General features: G+C 35.6%; 1 protein-coding gene across 1 annotated transcript; it reads left to right on the top strand.

Annotated features, from left to right (window-relative positions):
* The first annotated feature begins 1,171 nt into the window (after nt 1–1,171).
* MS3_00003940 (uncharacterized protein) lies at nt 1,172–21,685 on the top strand. Its single transcript, XM_051211816.1, has 15 exons — nt 1,172–1,540; nt 1,583–1,659; nt 1,697–1,817; nt 1,853–1,887; nt 1,922–1,982; nt 2,016–2,113; nt 2,145–2,351; nt 2,389–2,494; nt 2,731–2,864; nt 2,918–2,969; nt 3,011–3,675; nt 7,011–14,191; nt 15,548–17,753; nt 18,908–19,029; nt 21,591–21,685. The coding sequence occupies exons 2-7, from the start codon at nt 1,645–1,647 to the stop codon at nt 2,295–2,297; spliced, it is 483 nt and encodes a 160-aa protein (XP_051071922.1). The 5' UTR covers nt 1,172–1,540; nt 1,583–1,644; the 3' UTR covers nt 2,298–2,351; nt 2,389–2,494; nt 2,731–2,864; nt 2,918–2,969; nt 3,011–3,675; nt 7,011–14,191; nt 15,548–17,753; nt 18,908–19,029; nt 21,591–21,685.
* The last annotated feature ends 3,983 nt before the right edge of the window (nt 21,686–25,668 follow it).

Genomic DNA, 25,668 nt, shown 5'->3' with positions numbered 1-25,668 from the left:
TGAGTCTCCAGTTAGCTTGTGTTGGTTCTAGTGAATAATATGTCCAAGAATGATAGTTTGTCGTTTGACTCCTGTTGTATTGTGAAATTAATGTCGTTGAAGGCGTTGTTCATCAGCCTGTAGGTGTTTTTCAGCTCCTTTATGACGATGACGAATGTGTCGTCCACATAACGAATCCAAATTTCTGCCTTGATCACTGGTGATATCGCGGCTTTTAGTCCCTGCATCACTGCTTCTGCAATAAGTCCCGATATTCGTGATCCCATCGGTGTCTCTTTTGTCTTTTCGTAGATTTTGTTATTGAATTGAAAGTATGTCGGTAAAAATAAATCGATGAGTTTTGGTAAACTTTGAATTTGAAGCTTCGTTTACTTTGCTAGATTTACGTCGTTAGTGAGAAGCAAAGATAGGGTTTCTTTTGCTAACCTTGGCTTAATTGAGGTGAATAGCGTTGTTACACCAAAGGCCATATCCACATCGATATTTGTCCATGTATAATAACTAGAGACGGTAATTTGTACTGGAACACAATGATAATATATCACATTTCAAAATCAATCCCACCACGCGCTGTTGTCTTTCTTGTGGTGAAAAAATACACAGACACATAGATTCTTGTATATGAGACATACTATCCATCATCTTTTCACAATATCTCTGTCTGATTTCTCATTAGTTAATTAAGGTTGCTGGTTTCCCTTTATTAGGTTAAGTTCCTCAGTTGGTTATGTGAATTTTTGTAAGAATTATGACTTTTTATCAGGTAAAAACAAGGAACATGGAACGTCCAAGTTTACTGGTTCTCGATTAGTAACTTATAAACTTGGATATCTGTAAAGGCCGCTGAAATTAGTGAAGCTAGTGAAAATTTACTTCACTGGTTTTCTTATGCTTTAAAATGACATACTATGTGCCTAGAATCGTAAGTTTCAGATGGCTTTTAGTCTTCAGTATTTGTCCACAACATAGTAGGTCGTTTGACATGTGTTAATTTCTGTAGCATTTTCACTGAAAGTCAAACTTCTCCCTGGAAATGTTTACTGATGAGGTAGATACCGCTTGTTCGGATGTGGCGTTTCAGTCATTAACCACTCGATAAGAAAAACGAAATCCCAACTCAAGTTTGTTTGAATTAGGGTTTCAGAAACTGAATAGGGCAGAAGATATGGATTGGCTATATCCAGAATATCATTTAAGATACGGAATGCCGATATAATATCAACCTGCGTTGTACAATAAGATAATAGGAATAGGTCTAAACGTTTGGAGCACATATCATAGTAGAGTTTCGAAAAAATAGTGGCCAACTAAGTTCTCACAACCTGATCATCAAACTTCTGTCGGCAGCCGCATAAGCTACTAGTTTTATCAAGGCTATATCCTGAGGACAAAAATGAGCGCTTTCTAAAGAATCCAGTCGATAAAATTCCAATGGAGTCATTAATAATAAATAATAAAACTACCTACATTGACCTCTTCGCATACTACCGTTTTCTAGAATTTCGCACCTGAAATGAGATACAAAAATAACTTTCATATGGTAGATACCGACTTGGTCTAGCGATATTAACTGTTGAGACAGAAATCCGAACTTGGACGCTACGTTTCAAGGTCTGAAGCTATGATGTATTGGTGGTGATTACCATGTCTTCTGTCATCGTACGGTTTTTAATCGCATTATAATGACGTATTTTAGTTGCGGCTGAGGCATCTCCGAGCTGTATATGGACGAAATTTTAGTGTTTCTGACGAAGAGTCCAGTGAAACTGTAGGAGTGACTTTTGCCCTAAGTTCCGTTAATCAAGATAACATTGGATGTAAGGTATTTTTCTAAAAGGAATCTTATTTGCAGACTACTACGTCAGTAATGTTGCCTGTGATCTCAAAGTAGCGTATCTTTTCTCAGCAACATTTTTTTCAGAATCCAGAATGGGATCCCGTTGAAATTCATAATCTTCCTAAACAATACTTATCATCCAAAGGTTTGGAATTGATTTCTGAAATATCAGTACCAGCCGTCTTGTTTACTTTTTTTCTATCACATAGAGAAAGCAACTCAATTCTGTTTGAGATTGTAGTACATTTTTCCGGCCTCGTTCCTACAAACTTAGAAGTACGCAATAATTTATCTAATTGTTTTTTAGATGCGTGAAAATATGTGTGTCTCTGACTCAACAGATCAGGTTTACTTCCAAATGGGAAGACATATTTATTCTTCCCGCAAACACTTCGACCCAGGCATAATTTGTCCTAATCTGGTAGCATCGTTATTAAATAATTGGTTTCTAGTGGCCTAAAGGTAAATCCCTTCCTGCCTCCAAGTTATCTTACGACCTTACCACGCTTCAAAGGTAATTTTTTGGTCGTAAATGCTAATAATGATTTCAGGTTTTTAGCGAACAAGGAGGCTTCTAAGGTTCAGTTAGAACGTATCAGATACATGCAAAATCTTGCTGGTGGTTTGAAATCTTCACTACATAATTTATTTAGTCAAGTAAGTGTTTTTGTTTTTGTAGCGATCTAGTTCATCGATGAGTCAGATTTTTGGAAGTAGTTTGGCCCCACCTAGCAATTTCGTGTTGTGCCTAAAATTCGGCTTGTTTCTAATTAGGATTGGAATGCTGTTATCATCGAATTGCCTTTGTACTAATTTTATACATTTAGATTCAACCATGTTCTGCACATTTGCCTTTCTAAAATGTGATTTTTTTATTTTCAACATCCTTATAGATAAGTTGGTTCCAACCACCGTAGTCCAATAGCTCAGTGAAGAATGTTTTCTACAAAACAATTTGAAAGTGACTAGAATTCACTTACTATTAATAATTTCTATATTTCGGGAATCATTTATGCAGTTATTGAGTGTACGCTTGCTATTAATGCATTAAATTTCAGATGAATAATTTTCTTAACGTAGAGCCTATTTTTCAATACAGTTGGCTGTGTAACTAATATCAGATCCAAGCGACGTATGTACAAATTAAATAAATATCCATTTATGCCAAATTAGCTAAACAAATATGCGTTTACTTTTGGAAATTAGTTTCCGACTCTTGTAAGTTGCGTTATTTTGTCAAGCAAAAAAAGAGTAAAAATATATTATCAATAATTGAAATTAGTGGTTCTTCATAACTATCAAAGTTCAACTTAGTGACTTAGGTGTATTAATAAAAGGCTCTACGAAATATGTTGCTGGTTTTCATTTTTCGGAGAATGGTGGTGGGAATAGCCTAAGTCACGTGGTTTGAATGGAGTCTCTTATCACTGCCTAGCTCCCAGTGGTCATCAAAATCACCTGTTTGTCATGAAAATCACCTTCGAAATGTTAAGTAAAAAACAAGGCAAATACATATCAGATCCCATTTATTTCTCGGGATTAGAAGTGTTAATAAACCAACGTCATTTAACTGTTACTGGTTTTTATTTCTATCCCTCACAGCATTACGCTGTCCCCAATTAGTTCTGTATAGATTGAAATTTATGGTCAAAATTGTGGTAAAGCATTAATCTTCTTAACCAGTTTCTACCGGTTTATTCGAAATTTTAAGGGTGTAGCTACTGAAAGATTAGCTATTGCAATCGACTCTGTCAAGCAACGCACAGAAACACTCAAATACTCAATATCATTAGCACGAAATAAACTACACGCACTGGAGAGCAGAAAAGTTTCTCTAGGCAAGTTTTAACTATTAACATTTTCTCAGTTTTTAAAATTTCACATTGTTATTTTTTTAAAGGGATGCATGTTTTTTTACCACTCAACCACATTGTTTCCTTGAAAAGATCAGTATAATTTTAAACTCTAGAATAAATGGTTCAAAACCGGCCAAACCATTTAAAAGTTGGTTTTAACACGTATATGTATGTTGTCATCAAATAGTAGTATCTAGACATAGTAATGTAAGATCTGTCGCGTTTTTTATCGCTTCAAGTGACTTCAACTCGAGCAAGAACAAAAAGTGTCAAGAGTAAAGGTAATAAAGGATATTAAAAATACAGTATCAGTAAAGACCTAAGAGAATGGAAACAGTTTTAGACCTCTGTTTCAATTGATATCAAATTCTTTTCTTTGCTTCTCTTTCTTGGGATACTGATAAAATGGGCCTATTCAGATTGGTTGAATTTATTATTGATCCTACTTTTGTGGCTAACGTAAGAATTGAAGGTCATAAGAAACTGATGTCCAGGACTTCCAAAAAGTATGATACCATTTACATATTGGAACGACGTGTTGGAAAATATATCTTCCACCACGATGATTTAGTTTAAATATTGGAGTAGTTAGCTTTTCAGTAAGTCTTTATAAAAATCATGAACATAAACAATTAGCCAGTCAAAACAAATATAAGAAAAGAAGGTTCATGGAAATTCTTGGAAATCGGTGACAGAAGTTTAAACAGGTCTCGTCTTTATCGTAACAATTGATTGGAGACGTTGGGTGACCTAGCTCAGATGCACTCACTAATTATCTTCTTTTAGTTCCTGAATCCCAAAATAACTTCACATATTTTTACCCTAACAAAATTTTTATTTTCACGTCATACTCTCTATCCCTAATCTTTTTTTAATCTATGGTGCTTCTACTCTTACTTAGGTTTGCATCTTGATAATTTCACTTTACTGCAATAATATGTCGCGACTTGGATCGTTGCATTAATATGATAGGTTCTACGTTGCTGTGATAGCCTTATAATGAAGCATTTGTGCAACAATTGCTGCTTATACATTTAGTGTGGTGGTCTGTTTTTCATTTCATCACAATTTTAAGTACGTATGACAGCTTCACTATGAAGTCCATTTTCATCACTGTTAACGTGTTATTCCAATTAAATAAGTGAATAGGTGGAAATCAATGAAACGTTTAACCATCATATGCTTAAACTATGATCAGTTTAAAGCAATTAGTCCCTTTTATAAATTTCGATAGAACAGTGAGAAGACGGAGTTGATCTGAAAAATGTGATGTATTTGCGCTATACATTTCGAACAATCTGGTCACACATATACTTGTCAAGGCATTTTTATATGAAAATTAATAAAGGTCAATAAAGGTCAAACAAACAAATAAAAGTACAACTAAAATAACTAAGGGGGGAGAAAGAATAAGAAATTGTTTGTTTGACCTTTATTGACCTTTATTAATTTTCATATAAAAATGCCTTGACAAGTATATGTGTGACCAGATTGTTCGAAATGTATAGCGCAAATACATCACATTTTTCAGATCAACTCCGTCTTCTCATTGTTCTATGATCAGTTTATTAAAATGTTTAAAATGATAAATATTGAGTCTCTGACTACCATGAATGTTGTTGTATTCATTGTCTATTCACAGATCTTATGCAACAAAATTTGCTGCACAATCGAAAATGCGACTTTTACGCAACGTATATGGTCTTTTATGGGCTTATTTAAAAAAACCACTTTATTTTTCTATATTAGTATTTGCCTACTTTCTCTCAATAAAGTAGTAGTAGAGCTCACAACACAGAATAGCACCCATCATTATAAGAAACTTTTTCCAAAGACTAAAATTTGTTTTCATTGACATTTCGCTTTTTAGTGCTGATAATTTTATTAACGTAACGGTGAACCAGAACTTACAAGATAATCAGCTTATGTTTGATAACTCAATCAAAGTTCTTCTAGATAAGTTAATTTCGAGATGTCGAGTTAATAAATTGATAACAATAACAGACAGGTGTAGATTGTCACATTTGATAATAGTTTGAATCGTAAAAATAACGTGTTTTTATGATAAACAACTTTTATTGTCAAGTTTGTGTTGACAGTGTTAGTTCGAGGAAGGGTGGTGCTGTTGGAACCAAGCAAAATTTGTCTCCGCCCCTCATTTTTGCTATGAGATATTCTTTGTGATCTTAAAAGTCTTTCTAAATAATTTCAAAATTATCAGAGTCAATTTTGTGGCTTAATATTATAGTGACTAGACCTACGTCTGAAAATCTTCCAAATTTTCTAAGCTGTATCGAATTTCTTAGTAGTTGAACAGAATCTGTGCGATGCTCATTTCTCCTGACTTTGATTTCCATAAAATGTTGTTCGATTTATATTCCGTAACAATGTGGGTATTTTATCTTGTAGACACAAATAGATTTTGAATCCTTCAGTATTTTATCCTTTATATAAACTAAGTTTCTTTGTAGTGTTTCAGAGATTCCAGATAATAATCTGATATTGTATTTGTTGAATACTCTTTTAATCTCATCTGATATATGTAATCCATAAAGAGTCACGATTATTGTAGTCCATGATTTTGGAGTGCTTTTTCGGTCACGTTAAATATTATTCTCTATTTTGTGGACAAAATTTCTCGGTTAGGTATTTCTGTTTTTAAAAATTATAGTTATGTTCCCCTTTCTTCTTCGTTTGTTATCGATGTGCGAGCTCTTCTCAAAATACTGACGACAGCTAATACCGTTGCACTGCTGATGGAGTGTGAGAAATTAAAATCTAAATATTTAATCGAATGTGTTGTCCTCCTGAAAATAGTCATATCAAAATATTCATTTTCTTTCCAACTAAGTAGACAGTCTAGAAAAATTAATATATCTCAGTCTGCTTCTAAAGTAAATTTAATACTGGGTGACTCATTGTTTAGTTTCTCCGAAAATGAGTAGTATATTTCACGTCTTAATACCACGAATATATCATCAACGTATTCTCGCCAAATTTTTATTTGAGTACGTTTAAGAAGATATTTTCGCAGCTGTTCATGGACAGATTTGCTTGTTTTCGATTTTCATTTTCCTCATCCCGTTTCGTCAAATTCATATTATCTTGTGGCTATGAATTGTGATAATTTAGATTAATGCTCAGTTAATTTGTATCTTTATCTACTCTCGATGATACATAATTGATTGTCAAGTTAATATATAACTTACAGTATTTTAACAGAGTAACTCTACATACTTTTAAGATCTTATTTGATCGAGAAATGAAGATATTATTATCTTCTGAGTAATATGTAACTTGTTAATATTTGTTTACAGAACAGGAATTCCTAAACATAAATGGGAATAAAGCAGCAATCAATAGCCGGTTGAAAGTTTTAAAACAATCTTTAAACGATGGATAGTAAGTATTATCATTATTATTGGCGTGTCCACTTATTTACGTCGTTGTATTTGTTTAATCATTCTGTCATCTTTTTTGTATAAATTATTTTACCGAGAAATTTAGAAATATTGTAAATCTTAGTATTAAGCCTCACAGAAAATTTCACATAAAACTCTGGATCTTGAACCTTTACTACCTAATTCTCAACAGCAGCTTTCAATTACAGTTCACTCAAATAAAGGAGTCTCTGTCTAAACTCCTGACTACAGTTCCTATGAAGTAAAAGATGGGTTTTACAGAAAATTCTTTGCTCTCCTTTCAAACGTCGAATGGTCAGATATTATTGTAGCGGTGTATTGAAATACCCAAATATGTAGTGTAGACCAAAATGAAAGACTTGTGCTAATCTTAGTGTCTCAGCTCTCCGATAACTACTCTCAGATAATGGCTTATTCTTAGTAAGCATCAACTTCTTGAAATGTGTATCCTATCCACTTCAAGCGTTCTCTCCCACAGTAGGCTGTTGCTGATGGTATCCGGCCAACGGAAATTCATTATCCTCCCTAGACAATTGTTTAGAAATGCTTGTATCTTTTTTATGGCGGTTGTGGAAGTTCTCCAAGTTTCGACTCCGTACAGTAAAACTGTGTTGACGTTTGTATTGAAGATTTTGACCTTGATATTGGTTGACAGTTGTTTTGAGTTCCATATGTTCTTCAACAATAGGAACACGACCCTTGTTTTTCCGATTTTTACCTTTACGTCTGCATCAGATCCTCCTTGTTTATCAATGATAATTCTCAGGTACGTGGAAGCTTCCATTTTCATAAAGTAAGATGGATTGGTGTTCTCGGTGTTGTATTTGAGGATCTTGATTTTTCCCATGTGTATGTTGAAGCCTACTGCCGCTACACTAGTTGTCTTCATCTGCATTTGGTGGTGTGTATGGAATAGAAGAGCTGGGTCATCTGCGCAGTCGGGATCGTCTAGCTTCATCTAAGTTGTTCATTGTATTCCGTGCTTCCCCGTAGATATGGAGGTCTTCATAATCCAATCGACCACCAGGAGAAATAGAAAGAGAGAAGGCAAGCAGCCTTGTCTGACATCGCTTGCAATGCAACTGTCAGTTGTTCTCCATGCACCACTTTGCAGTGTAGTCCGTCGTATGAATTCTGGTTGATGTTGACAATTTTCTCAGGTACTCCATAGTGTCGAAGAAGTTTCCATAATGTTCTATCCACATTGTCAAACGCTTTCTCATAGTCAAGGATGTTGATGTATAATGACGAGTTGCATTCAGTTGATTGCTCAACAATGATCCGTAGTGTTACTATCCGGTCTGTGCACCCCACCTGTAGCTCTTCTAGGTTTACTACCAGTATCCAGGCCGGATGAATGAGGAGGGTTTTGTATCAAATCGGCAACCCTATCCCACTGAAAACAATCTTGCTAACCAGAGAAAACAATTTAAACTCTACCCTTGGAGTCGACTGATCTTTATTTAGAAAAATTATGATGCCTCATGGTGAAAGCCGAGATTTTTTAGAAGTCGTAAGGCCGATTCCTTTCTAACAACCAGAGCAACAATTAATACAGGTACACGGAATGTCCGTAAAATGCGGGTGACCAGGTGGACCAATCTTATATATGTATATACCTGTTTTTCATTTTAAAAGATTGATCCGTTGAAATAAAATTGCTAAATCCATGTGCTTGCCGTCAATAAAAATGAAAGAATTGCAACAATTTGCATGTCAGTTGTGTAAGTTTAGTCAATAAGATATTTCAATGAATGAGTTTATTGGTGAAGAAAAAAATATTATAAGCTGAAAAATTTATTCAATCTTTAGTTCAAAAATTTAGCGTTCTAAAACGCTCTATTTCTCAGAAATATGATTTAATTCAATCTAAATGAGTGCTTTTTTAATTGCCATTTTAAATTATTAAATGGCTCACGTGTAGTTGAATTTGACACTCCAAGGCTATTGACACTAACGTATATTTCTCAAGTATGTGTCAGAAACTTTTATAGATATCCACATTTTCTTCACTTTATCGTTGTTGGTTGGATTGGTAATGAAACTTCTGCTTTCTTTGGTGGACTCAAGGTTTAGGCCTGGGTCAAAGAAATATTTAGGGTATAATGTAGGCATCTTTATTTGTAATGTAAATATTTCGAGCAATAATACTCGGTCAGATATATTAATTTCATAAGTAAAATGTGTAAGTTCAATTCTAAAAATACAAAAAAGGTATATAAAGTTTAACAATAAACTTACCAAATACTAATCAGCGATGATAAGCCAGTTTTCAAGTCAAAATCAACCCGTAAGTTGTTTAATATGCTTAAAAAATGTAGCATTACATTATTGTTGAGCATACCTGTTACCACTTTAATATGTATAAATAAACTGAAATACTGATTTAAATTTTTAGTTTATGGAAACTAAAGAAGATCATGAAATTGTTTCCTGACCTTGATTCTGCTTGAGTTTCTTTTCATTTGTGTACTGGATATAAATAGACACTGAAATCTAAATATTTGATCATCTGTTGAATTACCTGTACAGATTATAGAGAATATCTTGTTGGGAGTATATTTTTTGGTTTAGAATGTAACGTTTTTAGAAACCAATCAACAATAGTCGTGGGTAGTCAGATCATTAAAATTATCTATAGGATTTATTATCTTTAAGTTGTAAATTAGCTTACTACCCAACTAAATTTTCACACTGTGTCTTTCATTTTTACCGATACTAAATATTTCCTCTGTTTATTGGTTTCCTGATGTTTTAATATTTTACTTTGTTGACCTGGGGGGGATCGTAAATATATTTATAAACAACGGCTACTTCTCCTAATCAAATTTTCGCTGAATCCAACATATATCTTGCAGTCGGAAATTGACTTTCCTTATGTTTTAGGTAAAGGTGAAAAGTAGGAGAAATGATTGACTTTATCTATTACCAAAGTAGTCAATGCTGGTAATAGTTTTTCCAAACTATCAAAACAAATAATCAGGGACACTTTTAAGTCTATACAACACTTTGAAGTTGCTTTTTGTTGTTCTATTCACAGGATTTCTTAAATGTCATTGTCATAGTAATTTATTTATTGTTAATACTACTGATTTTTAAGGTCAGCTAAACCAGTCGTACTTACTTACTTACGCCTGTTACTCCCAATGGAGCATAGGCCGCCGACTAGCATTCTCCAAATCACTCTTTCCTGGGTCATCTTTTATAGTTCCATTCAATTCTTGTTCGTTTTTCTCGTATCTATCTCCATTTCTCGGCGTAATGTGTTCTTTGGCCTTCCTCTTTTCCTTTGACCTTCAGGATTCCATGTGAGGGCTTGTCTTGTGACGCAGTTGGGTGTTTTCCTCAATGTGTGTCCTATCCACTTCCAGCGCTTCTTCCTGATTTCTTCCTCCGCTGGGATCTGGTTTGTTCTTTCCCACAGTACGTTGTTGCTAATAGTGTCCGGCCAATGGATCTGAAGTATTTTGCGTAGACAATTGTTAATAAACACCTGTATTTTCTGGATGATGGCTTTCGTAGTTCTCCAGGTTTCTGTCCCATACAGTAGAACTGTCTTGACATTTGTATTGAAAATCCTGACCTTGATGTTGGTTGACAGTTGCTCTGAGTTCCAGATGTTCCTCAGTTGTAAATATGCTGCTCTTGCTTTGCCAATCCGCGCCTTCACATCTGCATCAGATCCATCGTGTTTATCAATGGTGCTGCCCAAATATGTAAAGGCTTCTACATCTTCCAAATCTTCTCCGTCAATTGTGATTGGATTGGTACATTCTGTGTTGTATCGGAGAATCCTGCTTTTCCCTTTGTGTATATTGAGACCTATTGCTGCTGAGGCTGCCGCCACACTGTTCGTCTTCTGCATCTGTTGTTGGGTTTGGGATAGAAGGGCCAGATCGTCTGCGAAGTCTAGATCATCCAACTGCATCTTAGATATCCATTGTATCCCGCGCTTCCCTTCAGACGTTGACGTCTTCATGATCCAGTCGATCACCAGGAGAAAGAGGAAGGGTGAGAGTAAGCAACCTTGCCTAACACCGGTCTTCACTTCGAACGACTTTGTCAACTGTCCTCCATGCACAATTTTGCAGTGTAATCCATCATATGAGTTCTGTATGATATTGACTATCTTCTGAGGCACGCCGTAGTGTCGAAGAAGTTTCCATAGTGTTGTTCTGTCCACGCTATCAAATGCCTTTTCGTAATCAATGACGTTGATGTAGAGCGATGAATTCCATTCAATTGATTGTTCCACAATGATCCATAGAGTTGCGATTTGGTCTGTACACGATCTATCCTTACGGAATCCCGCCTGTTGGTCACGAAGTTGGGCGTCTACGCAGTCCTTCATCCTGTTTAACAATACCCTGTTGAAGACTTTTCCCGGTATTGAGAGAAGAGTGATGCCCCTGTAGTTATCACACTTGCTGAGATTGCCTTTCTTTAGTATATTTATCAGATGTCCCTTCCAGTCTGTTGGTACTCGTTCTTCACCCTAAATCTTGCTAAAGAGAATGTGGAGTATCCTTGCAGTCACTGCTACATCTGCTTTCAGTGCATCTACAGGAATGTTGTCTGGTCCTGCTGCTTTGCCACTCTTGATTTGTCTGATGGCCATGCTGATTTCTTCAATTGTTGGTGGGCCAACATCGATTGGGAGGTCCGTGGCTGCCGCCTCGATGTCGAGCGGATTCAGTAAAGCTGGTCGATTCAAGAGTTCTTTGAAGTGTTCTACCCAGCTGTTTTGTTGCTCTTCAATGTTGGTGATTATCTCGCCTTCCTTGCTTTTCACTGGTCGTTCTGGTTTGCGGCGATTTCCAGAGAGTTTCTTTGTCGTGTCATACAGTTGTCTCATGTTTCCTTCTCTTGCAGCCTTTTCCTCCATCGTTGCTAGATCTTCCACACATTTACGTTTGCCGGTTCTGGTGCTCCTCTTCAATTACTTGTTTACTTCTGTGTATTCAGCTCATGCCTTGGCTTTTTCTGCTCTTGTTCGACTGATATTGATTGCTGCTTTCTTGTTCCTCCTTTCTTGAATCTTATCCAGTGTATCAACAGTGATCCATTCCTTGTGATGGTGCTTCTTGTGACACAGGACCTCGTGACGTGTTGAAGTGATTGCCTCTTTGATCCCCTTCCAGTTGCTCTCCATAGTAGTTCCTTCTCCATTGAGTAGACCATGAAAGGCCTGGAACTTATAACTGAGGACTATCTTGAATTTGTTGAGTTTGTCAGTATCCTGAAGAAAGGCCGTATTGAAATTTTGTGATATTGTCCGCCCCGTTGTCCAGTGCTTCTTGAGCTTCAATTTCATCTTGGCAACCAGCAAGTGATGATCTGAGACTATATAAGCTCCTCTCTTGGTTCTCACGTCCTCCATCGTCCTCCTGAACTTTCTGTTGGTGCAGATATGGTCGATTTGGTTTCGAGTAGTGTGATTCGGTCAAGTGCATGTGGTTTTGTGTATGCGTTTAGGTGGGAATATAGTGTCGCCAGTGACCAGTTTATTAAAAGCACATAGGTTTGTAAATCTCTCACCATTATCGTCCCTTTCTCCTAATCCATATCGTCCCATGATGTCTTCATATCCAGTGTTTTCCGTTCCAACCTTGGCATTTAAATCTCCCATCAGAATGGTCAGGTCCTTTGTTGGGCACTTCTCGATGATTGACTGCAGCCTATCGTAGAATTGATCTTTAACGTCTTTATTGTAGTCGTTGGTAGGCGCATAGCATTGGGTGAATTTCATTGAAATGCCCTCTTTCTTTGTTTTGAAGGAGGCTTTGATGATCCTTGGTCCATGAGATTCCCATCCTACAAGTGCATTTTGCGCTTGTTTGGACAGCATCAATGCAACTCCTTGTGTATGTGGTGCATTTTCTTCTTCATGGCCGGAGTATAACAGGAACTCTCCTGTAGTTAGTCGTTGTTGTCCAACTTGTGTCCAATGTGTTTCACTGATCCCAAGTACCTTTAGGTTGTATCTTCTCATTTCTGCAGCAATTTGGAAGGCTCTCCCGGTGTCCCACATTGTACGAACATTTCATGTACCTAAATAAATGTTCGCTCTGGTTGTCAGAAGGGGCATCGGCCTCGTAAATTCCGAAGGAATTCGGCTTTCATCATGAAGCGTCATAATTCTTCTAAATGAAGACCTTCTGACTCCCAGGGTAGAGTTTAAAAGGTTTGAATAATTTTTTCTGGTTAGCGTGTTTTTAGCGAGTTAGTTTTCTACGGGATGGGGACGCTAACCCTATGCCCAACCCTCCTCCTTTATCCGGGCTTGGGACCGGCAGTAGCCCCCGGAGGGACTCCAGGCGGAGTTAAACCAGTCGTACTGAAAGTAAAACCTGGAGTATTTGTGTATCGGTTTAAGTTGCCACACTATATCAGCATAGCCAGAAAGCAGAGTAGTATAAGTAATCACAGTATTAGTGGTAGTAACTAAGAGTGGACATAAATGATATTATTTGAGAAAATAAGAATTCATGAAATAAAAAGTATAAGATCTAATGGAATAAACAATCAAGATCGACTTCTACAGGACAAGCGGTGAGTCATATACGGAGAAATTCAAACACTTCACTTCTGCCTGAAGCTTGTGCTGATGATGTCGTTCAGAATAACGATAGAAGCTCCACGACCAGCTCAGAGAACAAAACCCCACAAAAAACTAATGGGATACAAAAAATCAATACATCTGCAGCATTGTGACCTGTTCTGAACTATGTCATCCAACATCTTCAATCATTAATCCCAACAACTACAAAGATCCCAATCAGGTAGTCTGCATCTACTAACGCGTGCTCATTTCAACTGACAATAACATCATGGACTGATATCACTTCTTTAACTAACCTCCCTGGATTTCTAAGATATTTATTTATATACTATTATCGATTTGTTTTCCTTGACGCGTGTCTCTCTTTTTTCACAGTAATGACCTCAGCAAAACACGTTACGCACTGTTGACTCGTATTCTTCATTTATTAAATGAAGTTTATGGTCTTTTTACCAATGATTTAATAAATCCAATGTGCAACATTGGTGAAGAAATTAACTCAAACGGTATTATAGTAAGCCATAATAATTATTATTATTATTGTCATTGTGTCATATGAAATGAACGTAAGTTATCAGAGTCTATGATTCAGTTTATTATACCATGTGAACACTTTAGGCACTACTTACATACAACACATGTGTAGTTCAATAATAAATATGGATATATGCAGCATATTCCAATTATCGTTCAGTGAACCTATTTACATAATCTCATCAACAAAATCGCCTACCTTTGCCTGTTTAAAGCTTTAAGCCCTGCATAAAAACTCTTCACTAAGATATTCCCTCGCATTTCTAAGAAAAGCATCTGACAAACTCCTTCGATCAAATTTGTTTAGTATTCTTATGTCTACTTTCAACAAATGTAACGTTTATCTTAGTGAACTGGTAATAGCCATACTGATTCATTGATGAGGTTTCTCACATCTCGCTGATACCACATAGTTTGTGCTTAGTTGGTAATTTTGTTTATTGTCCTCTAATATAGCTTTTCAGCAGTCACGAATGACCATCTTAAAAAATAAACTGGATATGTTATGAAAAACACACTTATATAAATCGGAATTGAGACTATTGATTCTTAGGTAATTTATTCCATCTTTTACTTCTGAAGGTGGTGTAGTGATGCAAATGTTAAGGGGTTTGACTTCTAGTCACTAAATCTCAGGTGCGAACTCCGCCCCAACTAATCCTGTTTGAGGGACCGAGTAATATAACTAGCTCTTATACATATAATGTGGCTCGAACCCTGGTGTACAAATCCGTATACATGGTAAATGAGTTTAATGAAATAGAAACTACTCTTGAAACCGGTGTAAATAAACCATTAGGTGATTAGTTAAAGAAATCATAAAATATTTTACCATTGCCTCTAGCCACGTGTATCTTATTTCTTTATCATAAGAAGAGTATTCCTAGTCAACTAGACTGTTCAACATAATGGTTGTTGGATAAACGATACAACTAAGCAGACGACACAAGTTCATGGAAAATTTGCTTACGCATATATAAGATTCTCCACTTCAACAAGTAACAAACTACTTAACAAATAATTAAAAGTTTTCATAACACCATTCCACCAATTGAAACTCCTACTATCATACAATATGACTTAAAAGAAATGTAGAGAAAAATATATCTTTAAGAATCACTTCGACAAAATAATTGTTTAAAAACTTGGGCGAAATGCATTTGTTCTAATATTTAAAAATATGACTGAAAGACAACTTTGATATATCTGGGGTCACGAATTTAGCTTGATAGTCAGCTTTTAGTTTATTAACACTTGTTAATCGACCTACGAAATTCGAATCTAACATTCACCCACGTTTTAACTAACTTATAACCATGTTAATTTCTGTGTTTAGTATTTAGCATATGTTATAACTTGTGGACCTGTGTGCCCCGTTTATTGTATATCGCAACGATACCGCCAATCAGAGTGCAACGAATTATCGATCGAACCAGTGACGTACAAAACACGTACGAGCAACCTGGAGTCCTTATTGGTCTCGCTTTCCGCCTAGCCCAGCCAGTTGAGTACAGAACAAAAATCTCAACTTTTTCAATATAAATCATTTATTTCAAACATACAGGGTTTATACACCAATCAAACAGACCACAACGTACCATAAAATAGAAAATAACATTTGTACAATATTTAGCCAGAAGTGGCTGTAAATGAGGGAGGTGGTGATTAACAGACAGACCATAACTCAAGAATGGTAAATCGTATAACAACAGTTCATAGGTCGAAATAAAACTCATAATAAGAGGGTCATGAATATGAACAGTTTGGTTACATAACAATTACACGATAAAAATATACTCATAGTATTGGCCCATAAATGTGAAGCGTGGAGTCGAGTCGCGGTTGACTATGAACACCACTACAAGAAGACTACGTGCCAGTTAACTGATAGAATCCCCGTAAGCCAAATATCAAAAGGCAGTTGATGGCTGTAGTCAAGATGTATTTGTTGGCGATCTCGTGGTGTCGAAAGGATACCGAGATCGTGCCAAAGGAGTACAAGCGTGGTTATCGAGCGTAACCGAACCCGTGCAAGGTCGCAATCAATGGAGTAGTAATATGGCTGTCTTTAGCACAGTTAAACAAACGAGCACAGTAAAACAATCACTGGTACAATTGGTTATAATAATAATTGTTTCAATTAAATCAATCCCGTTCTCTTGGTAAAAGTAGGTCACTACAAATGGATCCCAAAATTACTATTCATTATTCTTATCGGGATAAAACAGCATATGAATATTTTATTTTATTAGATAAGAAAAGTATTTTTTAGCTAGTAGTATTACTGTTGCTCGGAAAGATCGTACTACTAATGCATACTTCCTAAACTGTTATAAATTGAATAATATGTTGAACAAAATCTTACAGTGAAATAAAACGAACTTCATACTGAACAAAATTCACACTAATCTGAAAAGTAATCTTGCGTTTATATTCCGTCCTAACGAAACCCAATAATCACGAAGTCTTGGAATAAAAGAATATATGTACATTAATGCGTATATTTACGAAGTATATACTTGTTAAGTGGTTGGATACAGTCGTTAGGATATCCTAGACCTGGATTTCGTGCTTTTCGGCACTCTTCAGCAAGGTATGTCTGCGATCTTGATGGAATTAATACTCTCTTGATGATTCAATCACATGTCACTCGGCTTCATGATCTGAGATGTTACTACTGAGTCATTTGGACTGCGACTGACCTCCAGTGGGACTAAAATAGTTACAACTGATTGATCATTGAGTACTGATCACTACAACGACTAGATAAACATCACATTTATTAATACTCAGCGACCAATCAATTGAAAGCACATTTGTTTAAAATTTTAGTGTACCAACTTGGTGTACTCACTAGTAAAGGGAGTTTTAGTACCTTTTTCCTATACAAAAAGTTATATCAAACTGTTCTCTTTCCACATAAATTTTAAATGATATTTACAAAGGGCAACAAATATTGGAAACAAAATGACAAAACATAAATATCCAATTTCTAATGGATTTATTATTTAACTATTGTTAAATTTAAAATCAATTGTATAAAATCAAAGATCAAGATTTGTGTTGTTTGACTTTTAATTATTAGTTTCTGGCACAATATAGTCTTCCAATTGCACAGTCCTTACTAGTCAATTATTGTTAGTTGATATTTGATAAATGGATAAAGTAAATGACCCAATCAGCGATTAATTTGTTTCTGATCTGTGTTTTACCTTGTCCCAGAATTCAGTAACAGCAAAGAATGATAAATTCATGGATAAGTTTTCCAATGATTACGTTCATATAAATGAGCATTTTTCAGTTCCATTTGATGGCATAGAATTGTCTAATGATAATAATAATAATAATCCAATTCATTATATAAACTATGGAATTGAAACATTTACATCGCCCACATGCTTTGCTTATACCATGCATTTGTTTACTTTGATCACTGCAATTCTTGACCAACCAATAATTTATCCTAGAGATTTTGTTGAAATTTATCCCAAGTTAAAACTGTTGGATATTTCCACTCGTGATATTTCTCAATCAGATCGTTGGTAAGTATTAACTTTATTTTTATTACAAATTTTTAGTATTTGAACAATGTAGTATTAAGGAATTATTTTAGAATAAATATAGGACTTGTTAAGTATGGGACCAATTGTACTTTTAATAAGTAAATGTTATTTCGAGAAGTTAGGTGGTTGAAGATAGTCGACAGGAAACCGTCTAACTAGGTTTCCTGATAGTTGGTGCTCGTCAACATGGTAGATCTCCAATCGCGAAAGAACTGATGCCTCCTTCAGTATCCAAACAAGTGTCACCCAACTTGATCGTTCGAAACGTTGCCACTAAGCTATTTGGGTTGCAACTACTCCATTGTAGAACTGAAATACTAACAATTGATTGGTGACTAGTATCATGTTTGTCTTATCCTTTTATTACTGATTACACACAGCATAAGATTAGTTCGAGAGTGATCTCCATCATGACGCAACATTATTGAGGAAACCATGATAAACAATTGAGCACTGGATAGTCGCTTCATCATAGTTTCAAAGGAAAATCTTATCTAAAGCAATTGGTCCCTTTTGTAAATTTCGATAGAACAATGAGAAGACGGAGTTGATCTGAGAAAGGCGATGTATTTGCACTATACATTTCGAACAATCTGGTCACACAGATACTTGTCAAGGCATATTAATAATAATATAAAATGCTCTGACAAGTATATGTGTGACTAGATTGTTCGAAATGTAGATTGCAAATACATCGCCTTTCTCAGATCAACTCCATCTTCTCATTGTTCTATCGAAAACTTATCATTGTGTACTTTCTATGGTACACGCGCGAGTCAACCAGATTAAGAGTAAGGCGACAATCTACCGATGAAATTGGATAAAGTTTGGGCTTTCTCGCTTTAGGATTGACTTAAAGTGGTTATGTAGGCCATTGGATTTCGACCTAGTTACTCAATAGCATCGTGTTTACAGAGCGATAAGGAACTAGTGATCGAGTTTTCTGTCAAATCCTTCATAGAATTATGTGGAAGTAACATTTATTCTTGCTCTATTACTTTCGTAATGTCGATTAATACTGTTTGCCTATGTACAGAGTTAAACTTTGTAGATTTAATTAAGATATGGAACAACCACGTACACTCACTATTGTATTTAAATATTCCCTTGTAATCTCATCTTGCTTTTTACAGCCAAGCAATTTGCATACTAAAGCGTAACATCATGTCTTTGGGTTCAAGATTTAATTTATATCTGACGCCAGAAAAGCATGCGTTGTATAACTTGAAATATTTATTTGATCATTTTCAGAACAGTAAGTGAAGTTAATGTGACGTAACTGTTCTCAATTTTTATTTAATCGAAAATATTACGGTTAATTTCGTTTGGTGTTTCCGACCAAACGACTAAGTGATGTGTCGAAATCGCGGAACGAAAACAGTAGCTCTTTGTAAAATACGGTAGTATTAATAATGACAATATAAGAAATATATTTACAAGCCTCAGTACATGAGGTTTCTATGGTGCTTACCGCGTGCATATGCATTCAGAGATGAAGAGGTTCTTGGAATAGCTGTATGGGGATTATTTACCAAAATATACGATAATCTACTTGATAGCCAGTAGTTTTGTCAATACCACAGTGCAACCAACAATCGAAACGAGTACTAATAACACAAAATACTAAAACTATCATGCCGTAACAAATTTTTGATGACTAAACAAGAGATCGAAGTAACTGTCACAATTGTAACAATAAGTTGACTGAAAGTCACAAGTTTATGTAACATATCCATAAATTCAACTCAACGACGAAGGGATATTATGCTTCTTATGTACAAAATTGATTGAAAATGCCATTAGCTTCTGAATATTAGTGAGTAACATGATGTGCTACACAAAACGAACAGGATGAGAAGGAAATAGAGGTAAAAGATGCAAGTGGAATTGACAATTAAAATGCAATGTAACCTGCTTTTACTCGTACACTCTCAAGCCACTGTCTTCTGCCATAACGACTATGTTGATTGCCACCATTACTAATTATAACCGAGGTGACCGGACAATTGACTTATCATCAAATTTACACCGCATAAGTTTTGAAATAATATTACTGAACGATCATGTAAATGCATATTGGGGAGTTCAAACTATTATTATTGTGATCGACAATCAAATAAAACGACATGAAACTGATGGTCACTAGGCAATCAGTCAGACTCCATTCCTGTACCGTATAACATCATCTTTAATATTAGTGAATTAAATGTTCACGATTGTATAAGAGTTTTAGAGAACATTGAAAATTCTAATTTTTTGTCATGAACCGACTTCAGTTGGATGACCATTGATGACCAGGAAGCAATTGGAAGGTATTTCGTTCGGGTAAGGGACTCGCCAGTAGTTTGTATCCGCGATCCCTCAGGGTGCGAACCCGTGATCGTCAAGGTTAGCAGCGATCGCTTAATGTTCAAACCACTGAGTTTCTACTTCGTAATTTACATCCATATTTTGAGATATTGCATGGCCATCACCCATTCTCACTGGTGATATCTGTCTCACACCCGATATAGTTGTGAGTGGGGTGGGAGATAAGATAGATACGGTCGATGAGTCCCACAATAGGACAAAATAGTTGTTCCTAGTTCCCTTGTTTTCATTGGTTGTTTAGATAAAGCCAGTCCTTGGTATAAATCTGCAAATATCTGTACGAATTTGCGCATAACTCAAAGCAAAAATAATCCATCTGTTACCACTTGATCAGCGTCGTTATTTCCTGGTGTGTATGTGTATTTGAATTGCGAAAATGCGTAGTGTTTTTGATTTAGTAGAGTAGTTAAGAACATCCATGACTTAACTTAATATTACTCATCTGAAAATAAATGACCATAAACAATCGAGGAATAAAGTTATATAGTTCATAAGCCCTGAAATACTCTCAGCTCATTTGTGTATTATAAATTTCAGCAGTCAGTTTGTATCCTGTTGTTATAGTCATAATTAGCGTAAATATAGATATTATTGACGTTATGACAATTGAAACAAAATGGTAGATGTTAACTATCGATTAAAGTCACGTTTTTCCATCAGTGTTTCATGTGAAACACATATTCTCAAGAGATTTGTACAAGATTGTAAATACCACTTTGTCTGTTGTAAAACACCACCAATTCATATTGTGAGATTCGATATAAATCTTAGAAATCTAACCGCGGACGGTATGTACAGAAGTCCAGCAGCATTAACTATTTTCCAGAAGTAGAAAAATTTTACTTAATTTGGTGCTTATTGTTTTTTAATCTGATATGATGATGATTACAAAACTCTCATTACTGTTTGAGGAACTCCTAAGCTTGCCAATTTTGTGATATCTTCTAACTTAGTATCCACGTGATCTAATCACCTATACACATTGTTTCAGATATATATTTAACCAAGGAATATTAAAATGTTTGAAATTCAAAATCATGTGCTAGTCACCACAATCAAGACACATTTAACACATGAAATATACCTGGTTTACTAATCTTAGTATATTGCTGAATCAACATAGATTTAAACAATATTTAATATAAACAATAAACCGTTACTTTGATTAGAATTTACAATTAAATCAATGACTTAAAGGTTAAATAATCTAACTTCTAATCATTAAAAGCCATGGGTTTGAATGACTCTTCTCAGCCTACTATGGTTTAAGTAGTCAGTTAGTAAGTGTTACTACCCTGTTGTATGTGTGAACACATGCACAAATTGTAGCTTATAATAAAGTACATAGAACATATTCTTGGTAAAGTGAATTAATAATGATAATTATTTTATACTAGATAAAATTCAATCTTCATCAAAATACTTCTTTTTCTGTCTTTTTTTCAGATTTATTAACAAACATATACCAACATGATATTGTCGGGTTTGTATAGTTGTTTTGTTTTTCTTCAAATAAAATACAATGTGGACTTCTTTTGAATGACTGATCATAACAACAATTTGATTATGGATTGATTGATTATGAATATGATGATTATCTCATTTTATCTCAATATATTTTGCACTTGTTAAAATGCATTAAATAACGCAGATAATTAATGACAGTGTGTGTGTGTGTGTGTTCTAACATGTAAATTATAAGAGCAATTAATGTGCATAAAAATAGTTTTATCTAATTAAAAAGTACATGATATTTATACTTAACAAATCAATAATTAAGACTTGTGTTTACTCTGTAAATATAAGTACACATAGTTAGTTTGTTTTCTTTTTTTACACAATGAAAAGGCGAGGTCATCGGAGCATGCAGATAAAATAATATGTACTTCAATTTATTATTAATACGTCCAAGAATAACTAAGAAAATTATTCTCTGAAATACAAAAAGAATTACTCAAACAAAAATATAACCTATGGATAATAGGTATATTTCTTGTGAATATCTCAATGAGTAGAGAATTCTATTTTTGACGTTTCGTGATCTAATGTAAGCCACTTCTTCACAGTAAATAAATAACCGAAATGTAATTAACACAAGTTTAAACAGTACGTGGGGTTATTTCCTTTGTATTATTTAAAGTTGTGTTAATCTTTTTTCGGTTGGTTATTTACTCTGAAAAAGTGGATTAATATTGAGTCACGAAACGTCGGAAATACAGTTTTCTACTCATTTGGAAGTAACAAAAAAACATATTTATTACTAACTTTCTACTCAATGCTGTATTTACTTGAAACTATCAAGTCCAACCTTGACATTGACACCTAAACAACAACCTGTGGTTTTGAACCCTTTAGAAATGTCGCCTTATTTGAATTAAGTGCTGCTGATAAGTGAAGTCCAGGGAACGTAATAGCCCAATTTAACCATAATTGTGCATTGATAACTTCTATTGACCTCATCAGCAGAAGTGGTTGTCATGTCTGACAGCACCTCAAGCCAGAGTTGTATCACATCAGGAATCCCAACCAGGAATTTGTGAATGGATCAGCAGATGCCAGTCTTATACATCTTTCTTTCATAGCCGGGCTCCATATCCGCTTTTCTAATAGGTCTCAGCCTCAGAAAATAAAGCACAATATGGAAATAGCTGAGACAGCATTTGTAGCACATGTCCGAGCTATCGGAACCTTTTCCTCTACATGGTGACTCCGACTGAATTATGTAACCGGGTACCCAGTTAGACTTCGTCGAACCTCCACATCACCGACATGGTATTGCTACTGAGTGTCAGCAATCCATCAGACAACTATGACCGCATACAGAGTTATCTGATACCAAATCGGAGGGGTCAGGCTTAGAAATCATACATCGAGACTGATCCCATCGATGTTTTGAACCCGACATTTTACAACCAGACTAACATCATGAGGGCGCCTGTGCCATAGGTTGACACAAACCGATCTGACATTCAATATACACACAAGTCGACCTTATCAGCCATGTCACCGTCGGCACTAATTCACCCACCATCCAGAGACACGAGTGTTCCGACTAATAACAGATCACATATAGTGCGCAGTACCATGTTCCCAGGCATTTGGTTGCTCAGACTGCAATGCTGTCGAATCCAAGCAGTCATTCAGAAACAACAATAAATGGACATGGCGGCGAGACTCTAATTTAAGGACGACCTTTGAACGAATCTTAAGTGACCTTGACAATTATTAGCCAATCAGAAGAAAGTTAGTATAAAGTGAAAATATATTATATGAAAGTAATGAATTACAGTGGATATTCCCCTTTCACATGATTTAAAAACTTGTTAAGGTTTGATTAAGGTTCAGAGGTTCAGAATTCACAATGCATATGGAATAGAAACTCGTCTATTGGGTTAGAGTTAGGTTTACGGGTAAGGTTAGGGTTAGTTGAGGGTTAAGGTTTAGGGTTAGAGTCAAGTGAGGGTTAAGGTTAGGGTTAGGATGCTAACATACGAGTTTTTAAATCATGTCAAAGAAGAATGTCCACTGTAATTTATTACTTTCTTTTAATATATTTTTACTTTATGCTGTCTTCTGATTGACTAATAATTGAAATTGCTCAAACGCTTCTGATTGGCTCGTCCCTAAATTAGAGTCTCGCCGTCCTATCTGTCGTAACCTCTCATTAATCACCTACTCTCTAAAATCCGCTGTGAACCGATCGTGTGTTAGCAGCGCGTGTTGAACTTGACTCCGTGACCTTGAAATTGCTCAAACGCTTCTGATTGGCTCGTCCCTAAATTAGAGTCTCGCCGACATGGCTGTCGAAAATCTTCAATTCGGCGACTGCGCTGACTCCACAACTGTGCTGTAAATTAATACAACCTGAACATTTGCCGTCCCGAAGTCGGTTTCGTGTCATATCACCATTCCCAAAACTAACACCTATGTAGATACAGGCTTTTGTCTTCTTCGTAATAACGATAACAACCACTTTGATAGTACAAAGATCGTATCATGTTCACGGCCTTAAATCGGACAATATTTGGGTAGCCTGCCCTTCAACGCACAGTTAGACGGTGGAGTTCTTAGTGATATTCGAAATTCATTTCTCTTGGTGTAATCAACGTCTTTTGATATGCGGTTAAATAAAAGTAGTAAAATAAAGTTTCAGACCAATTGTTAGGACGGATATCCGCATCTAACATTACAAACGGAAGTATATCTCTCAGATACTTTGCACGAACCCTTAGATTGTTAGGCCAGTTTAAAGACCCATTCAGAAAAAGAGCTTACACTAAGATCAGATGGGTAGATTGACTAGACTACTTTGTCATACCACAGGGCTGATATTTCTTATTAATAATAAGGGCTTAGAAGAAAACAACGCAAACATGCACCGGCTTCTTTAACAGCCCAACCGCTATTGTTTACTTCTGAAATAGAATTGCTTGGTAAGTGCGATGAGAAGTATTTCAGTTAACTCGTAAGTAAGTCCAGTGAAGTACAAGTCATTCAATTATAGATAACACATTTATTCTGAGAAGTAGTTTCAATGAAAAATATGAGCAAGGTAAACAAAATTCTGCAATCAGGTGCACACAAAACTGATTTCATCAAATGGTAATCAGTGAACATTTGAGATTGCCATCGTCATATAGCGAGAATTTGTTCAAAGCTCAAAAGTTCCATTGATCACTTCTTTTCCAAAAGCTCCATGATATCTCCTACAATATCCTACAAAAATTAAAAGTTTGGTCAGAAATCCTAAAACTAAAAGGTGATTACTTATCGATAAAACTGTGACAGTTTCATGAATTTTGTCACTATTAGACATTAAGCATCATACCTGAGACTAACCACCTAATACGGTAGACGGTCAAAATCAAGGAATTGTTTGGTATGGACATACACTAGTTCAATTTCCCACACTCCATATCAGTATTACAAACTACAGAATCAACGCTATGTGAAGTACAGTACATTAAAAATGTATTACAAATAGAAAAGGTGAGATCGGAGAAAGATCATTTACGGGTGCCAGACAAGAAGTGGGTTACTCCACGTAATCATAGCTTGCGATTATCTCGCCAATATCAATCAGTAAGTCTGCCCCAACAGACGCAGGGCAGGTAAATGAAGAGAAAAAATCACTTGTAATAAGTTAGATCTGCAATATATATGAATTACGTAGTGTGAGGAAATTAGATATTCCTAGCCCTTGAACCCTGCAGTAGTCGAGGATTCCACTATTGCTTGACACAAACTGTGCTTGGATTGATATATGGTTCAATAACCGCTACACATCCAAGTGCTAAACGCGCTAACCGGTGTCACAACCAGGAAATGGAAAGATGAAGACTGCCATACAGAAGTTTTGTACGCTCCCACGCAAACCGTAATTATCATACCTAGTGCTTGTAGTACACTGATGTACAACTGATTGCAGGCTTGCGGACTATTACAAGGCGATGTACAAGCTTTTGAGAAAAATCAAACTTTAGGAGAACTAATTATATAGACATAGCATTTAACTAAGTTCAAT

This window comes from Schistosoma haematobium, chromosome ZW, assembly GCF_000699445.3.
Source record: "Schistosoma haematobium chromosome ZW, whole genome shotgun sequence".
Classification (NCBI taxonomy): Eukaryota; Metazoa; Platyhelminthes; class Trematoda; order Strigeidida; family Schistosomatidae; genus Schistosoma; species Schistosoma haematobium.
The sequence above is the reverse complement of the archived record's forward strand: the minus strand, read 5'-3'. Positions and strand labels throughout refer to the sequence as shown.

Coding starts and splice junctions, on each gene's coding strand:
- MS3_00003940 (XM_051211816.1), top strand. Junction 1,983..2,015: donor ACAATACTTATCATCCAAAG/GTTTGGAATTGA, acceptor TATCAGTACCAG/CCGTCTTGTTTACTTTTTTT. Junction 2,114..2,144: donor TCGTTCCTACAAACTTAGAA/GTACGCAATAAT, acceptor ATTGTTTTTTAG/ATGCGTGAAAATATGTGTGT.